The sequence below is a fragment of the Phyllostomus discolor genome, chromosome 13 (assembly GCF_004126475.2).
Source record: "Phyllostomus discolor isolate MPI-MPIP mPhyDis1 chromosome 13, mPhyDis1.pri.v3, whole genome shotgun sequence".
NCBI classification, from domain to species: domain Eukaryota; kingdom Metazoa; phylum Chordata; class Mammalia; order Chiroptera; family Phyllostomidae; genus Phyllostomus; species Phyllostomus discolor.
Window position 1 is genome coordinate 72822055 of NC_040915.2, and position 6118 is coordinate 72828172.

Here is a 6118-nt window from a genome sequence, read left to right on the forward strand (position 1 = left end):
CTATATTTCTTTCTTCATCACAGTATCATGAATTTGATGTTTTCCTTGCTGCTATTATCATTTGTTTTGCTTAGCATTTCAGAGTGGCCTCAAGTCCACTTAGAAAAAGTTGAAAAGAGCAGAAGAACCAGAGCAGCACCTCCTGATGGATTTGGGGATGTTAGATCTCTGAAGTCCTGAAGGATAGAGTATAAAAAGGATATCATCTAAGTCTACCCAAACATGTTGTTTAATGAAACATGTATTTGTAGATAGTTACATGGTACATTAAAGGAAGACACTTAAAGAGATAAATTTTAGATACATAAAGGAAGGAAACAGTTTTCATTGGGATTTATGTTTTTGCCAAATTCCGGACATTTCATAGACTTTACTATGGTACTAGGGTGTTTTAGGTGTTGAAGTTGTAGTTGTTATAATCATTATGGTTTTTATTCTGTAGATAATGGAACTATGTCTATGAAAAATATTGCCTCAATTACTTAAACTAGTATGTCTAATATGTGGCAAAATATGGACTTAAATGAACTGTTCTGATATCTAATGTGATGTTTTCTCCCGATGTTTTTCAGAGTAGTAAAAAGTGTGAATTTATTACTCAAAGATAATGTGAGAGTTCAAAGCATAAATTTGTGTAAAGAAAGTAAATGCATGAGTTAAACAACTGGAGAAAGTTTTTTTAACTTAACATAAGAATGTTTTGAATATACTCTTAAATTTATGATCTTGTCATTGAAGATGATCACCTGCTTCCACAAAAGCATTTCTTCTAGGAGTTGAATAGACTGTACTTCCCAAATAAGTATTTCTAAGTGACTGATTTTTTTATACAGATGTTGCCATTCATAAGTGGGCTGGTTGTGGCCTGTTAAAAACACAGCCAAACTCTCAGCTGCAAAGAGCTTGATACTTCAATACTGGTGTTCAGACTTTGGTGTCTTGAGTCTTTTTGGAAGGTCTGACCTCATCAGAGCCATGAGCAATGCCTCTGTTGTGACCGAGTTTATCCTGCTGGGCATCCCTCACACAGAGGACCTGGAGACTGAGCTCTTTGTCCTGTTTTTGTCCTTCTACATCTTCACCCTTGTGGGAAACCTGCTCATCCTACTGGCAATCGTCTCCTCCTCCCAACTTCACACACCCATGTACTTCTTCTTGTGTAAGCTGTCTGTGTGTGACATATTCTTCCCTTCTGTGAGTTCCCCCAAGATGCTCTTCTACCTCTCAGGGCATAGCCGAGCCATCTCCTATGCAGGTTGTGCATCCCAGCTCTTCTTCTACCATTTCCTGGGCTGTACAGAGTGTTTCCTATGCACAGTGATGGCGTATGACCGCTTTGTTGCCATATGCCACCCTCTACGCTACAAGGTCATCATGAACCACAGAGTGTGTGCCATCCTGGCCATGGGTACCTCATTTTTTGGCTGTGTTCAGGCCACCTTTCTGACCACTCTCACCTTTCAGTTGCCCTACTGTGGCCCCAATGAGGTGGACTATTTCTTCTGTGACATCCCCGTGATGCTGAAGCTGGCTTGTGCAGATACCTCAGCCCTGGAGATGGTGGGGTTCATCAGTGTGGGTCTCATGCCCCTTAGCTGCTTTCTTCTCATCTGCACCTCCTACAGTCGCATTGTCTATTCTGTCCTGCAGATCCGCTCTGCAGAGGGCCGACGTCGTGCCTTCTCCACCTGCAGTGCCCACCTCACTGCTGTCCTACTGTTGTACATGCCAGTGGTGCTCATCTACTTGAGGCCAACCCCAAGTCCATGGCTGGATGCAACTGTTCAGGTCCTGAATAACCTGGTCACCCCCATGCTGAATCCCTTGATCTACAGCCTCAGGAATAAGGAGGTAAAATCCTCTCTGAAGAAAGTTGTACATCAATTGGGTTTTCTTCCTTAACAGTCATAGAGAGAGAACAGTAGCTTACACTTTAATTCCACTTTGTGACTTATAAAATATTTTTATGTGGTTGTCAGAAATATCTTTGAAATCAGGATTTGCAGGTGTTGTTACTATTGTCTGTATTTCACAATGTAGGGACTAAGATTCAAAGAGGTAAAGTTACTTGTCAGAGTATACATAAGGGGTGATGGCAAAATGAATACACAAACGATGGTTTCCTGACGATTCAACCTGTGCCCTCTTGAGGTATCATGTTGCTGATGAAGGAAGAAAGGGGTTTTCCACAGTAGGCAGGAGGACCTGAACCTTGTACTTCTCAATCTTCATTTTGTTCACCCACCTACTCCCTCTTCTTTGTTTCTTTTTCCCTTCAGACACTTCTTTATCTTGGCTGCTTTGATTGTTTCATCAAATGCCTGAATTGTGTAAACCTTCATTGTATTGGTCCAGAGGTTGTTGAAACATGGGTGAGGTGCATCCCAACGGTTTTCAGTAGCACCATAAAAATGAAATTCTATGAGGATAAGGTCTTGTAGCAGGGATTAGAGGCAGGTTTCTTATGAATGAAACAAAAATATTGGTGTACTGTTGTCACCCACAAACCCCATCTCTTGGCCTTTGACCTGGGAACAGTTCAACAGGTGAGTGAGACTGTGAAAAGGGAAGCTCAGGAATCCATGGAGGGGACAGTTTGGCTTGACACCTGATGAGAAAATTTGGACATGGCTTTTCATTTCTCAGTATAGCCAGAGGATGATTCTGGGTTCAAGCTGTCACTCTTTTGTGTCTATGGTTTCTGTATTTTTTTAAAAGTGTTTGGTATTGTTGCCCATTCCTTGCTTTTTTTGGTGAAACAAGCTAAGGAGAAAATAATGAGCTATTTCATTGCAGTGAGCTTTTTATGACTGAATGCAGTGAGAATCCTATTGCTCTTGGAACATATAGTCACTATAAAGTTTATTCTAACGGTGAAGTAGAGTGGAAAGGAAACTGAGAAGAGGATGATGGAAAAGCAAGAGTCAGAGGTGGAGACCAGTTTGTGCTTCTCAGAATAAGAGAGCAACCAAGGAACCTGCCAGACCAAGCCAGTATTGCATGTCTACCTCTAGCCACTCAGCTGAGCCAGCACATGCACCTGCAGTGGGGACATGCTCTCCTGTCACTCCCCTTAAAGCCTAGGAGCCCTCTCTGTGCTGATTCTCCCTCATTTCCCAGGAAACAAGAGCTTACAGAAGAATGTGGAAATATACCTGAGATTATTTCAAATTTAGTACATCCCTGCTGAAGCCTCTCCAAGTCCACTTGAGGATCCCTTCCCACTCCTCAATGTCCTGGAAGGAGCTGCTCAGATGGTCAGAACAGAACAATATGTAAGAATGAACAATGTGATCCAATTCTCATCCTTTTTCACTCACACAGATGTCATTTGATGAATAACTTTGTACTGGGGGTGGGGGGTAATGAAAAGGTGAAGAAGACATGATCAACAGAATGAGTCATAGTCTGCTGAGAAAATAAACAGATATGTAACTAACATCCCATGATAAAGGTATGAAATGCAGCAGAAAGCATGGAGTTCATTTTTCTGGGGCTGTGGAGGAACCTCAGAAAAGAAGTGTTGAGGGTTGAAGGGTTTTTTGTCTGTTTCTTTCCTATACCCCATGAAGAATGGCTTTCACAGGGAGAAATGTTTTACAGGGAAAAGTGATATACTTCTCAACCTTTTGGTTTTGGGCTGATGGGGATGAGACATAATGCCTTGGGTAGGCATCTCAACTATTTGTCATCTGGAAGAAAATGTTCTTGGGGAAAAAACGGGGCAGGTGTTAGGCAGGGGTGGAGAAAAACAATGGAGGACCAATTGGGACAACTGTAATAGAACAATAATAAAATATTTAATAAAAATAAATAATTTGACTTGTTTTCAGAGTTCTTCCTTTCAGCTTGGAGCTTTGTTCTGAACTGGAGAAGTGCATTATGCAGAAGGACTCTGTCTCTACCTCCTTAAACAAATGGACTTCTCTGCTTGTCCTAGGGTTTCTGAGAGATGCAGGAAGCTCTTCTGTCTGCAGGAGTGTCTGAGCTCTTTCTACCTAAGCAGGAACCCAGAATGTCAGGCTGAGCCTAGAGTTTGGAGGCCCCAATTGGGTTTGGTGGTGCAATGAGACCTTTCTGTGTATAAGGAACAGTATTAGAAGAATTTTGAAAACAGAACTTCAATGGAGGTAATCCCAAGCCAGGATATTTAATCTATAGGGTTGTAACCCAGACAGCAGCTGAAGGCACAAAGATGGGGTAGGGGTGGGGCAGAGAACACAGATATTGAAGCAGAGATTCAGAATGTGTTGGGCAGAGTGAACTAGAGCAGTGGTATTTCCTGAGGCTCTCGATTCAAATGTGGTCTAGGAAGGGCACCTAATACCTGACCCAAGGCAGATCCCAATTTCTTTAAAATGTTTCTCTGCTCCCTCCAGCACATCCTGCAACATGCCACTGTCATCTCTCATCAGTTTCTTTCTGCTCCTCCCTATATTTGTTACATAGCAAGTGGCATTGCTGGAATTCACCCATGTGTTGTGTTTTACCTATACTCCCCAGAGAGAGACCCAAGGTTGAGGGCAGCTGATGTGGAAATCTAAGAGTGTTGCCAAACTAACAGCTGCTCACTTGCACTGCAGGGGTCTGGATAGATGTTTTCCAAGGAGTATTCACAAAAGCCGCCTGTTCTGTTCATTCTGTGCTGTACCTGGCACCCTGCTGATTTGTTCCAAATCAAATTAATTGACATAAAGAAATAACTACTCAGAGTTAGTGTTTTAGTCACTTGATTTCATTTTTGTTGAAGAAAATAATGACTGTGATATTACAAGAAAAGACTGGTGAGAAATAATCTATTATTTATCATTCTTTTATTTTATGTTCCACATACCCTGTTTCACCTCAGTCCCACATGCTGTATTTCAATGGAAATGACCCTACTTGATGCATTGTTTCCTAAAGCACTATTATGCCAATAATAAAATGACTCTCTCTACACTGTACTTTGTTGTATCTGATCTTTTATGTTGTCATCATTGAATCTGCATTGGTTTTTGAGTTCCTTGTGTTCCCTCACAACTTTTCTGATGCCTCCACACTTCACATGGAGTCCTGTCCTCATATCTTCTGTTGTAGGTTCTCTTCCTTTCTTAGATGCAGCAGATAAAGGGGCCTACATAGAAATGCACTGTTAGAATCCTGACCATACGCGTACATGGTTATGGGATAATAAACAGATGATACAATGCCTTAGCAACTTAGTGTCTCATAAGTGAAACTAAATGATTAAATTAGAACTCTTGTGACTCTTCACCTTGAGTAGACAAGTACTCTGACAGGACCTTGATATCTGTTCACTAAGGCAGAGGATGGCCAAGGCCTGAGTTCCATAAAATTACGGACTAAACTGGTATTAGGAAGATTGTCCCAGCTTTCATCGTGGAGGCTGATCTCCCTGGACTTTCTTCACAGTTTGCTTGTGGCTGAGAGTGACCTGTGTAGGGCTTGTTAGAAAGGCAGGCTTTCAGGCAACCACAAGAACTACTGTGTTAATGTGTTCACTTTAACAAAGTCTCCAGGTAATGTATATACACATCAGAGTTGAAGTGAAGACTTTTCATAAAATAGGCTGTATCTAAGTCTACCACATTGATAGGCCACACTGATGTAATGATGAGACAGTTTCCTAAGGGCCATGAAATGCGTAGAACTACCCTCTGCCCACAAAAGATAGTCCTTTACATTTACTATTCAGAAAAAGTATTATTACTTTGTTTACCTCCTCTTTTCTCACCCTTCAGCTTCCAGACTGAGGTTGGGTTTAGTGATTTCTAAACCAAAAAACAAAACAAACAAACAAAAAACAAGAACAGTCTTCCTTATGTCTTCTATGTAATGCAGGTTCATTAGCAGGTTTTTTTAAGAATTTTTAAAAAAATTTATTAGAGGGAGGGGAAGGGAAGGAGAAAGAGAGGAGAGAAACATCAATGTGTGGTTGCCCCTTGCACACCTTGAATTGGGGACCTGGCCTGCAACCTCCCAGGCATGTTCCCTGGCTGGGAATCCAACCAGAGACCCTTTGGTTCACAGGCCCACACTTAATCCACTGAACTACACAAGCCAGTGCTCAGCTGCAGTTTTAGAATTACATGGTTTTAATTTTCCATTTGAGCTC

At 41.6% G+C, this 6118-nt stretch overlaps 1 protein-coding gene across 1 annotated transcript; it reads left to right on the forward strand.

Annotated features, from left to right (window-relative positions):
- The first annotated feature begins 617 nt into the window (after nt 1–617).
- LOC114510118 (olfactory receptor 149-like) lies at nt 618–1902 on the forward strand. The gene has a single exon (XM_028528827.2). The coding sequence runs from the start codon at nt 976–978 to the stop codon at nt 1900–1902; it is 927 nt and encodes a 308-aa protein (XP_028384628.1). The 5' UTR covers nt 618–975.
- The last annotated feature ends 4216 nt before the right edge of the window (nt 1903–6118 follow it).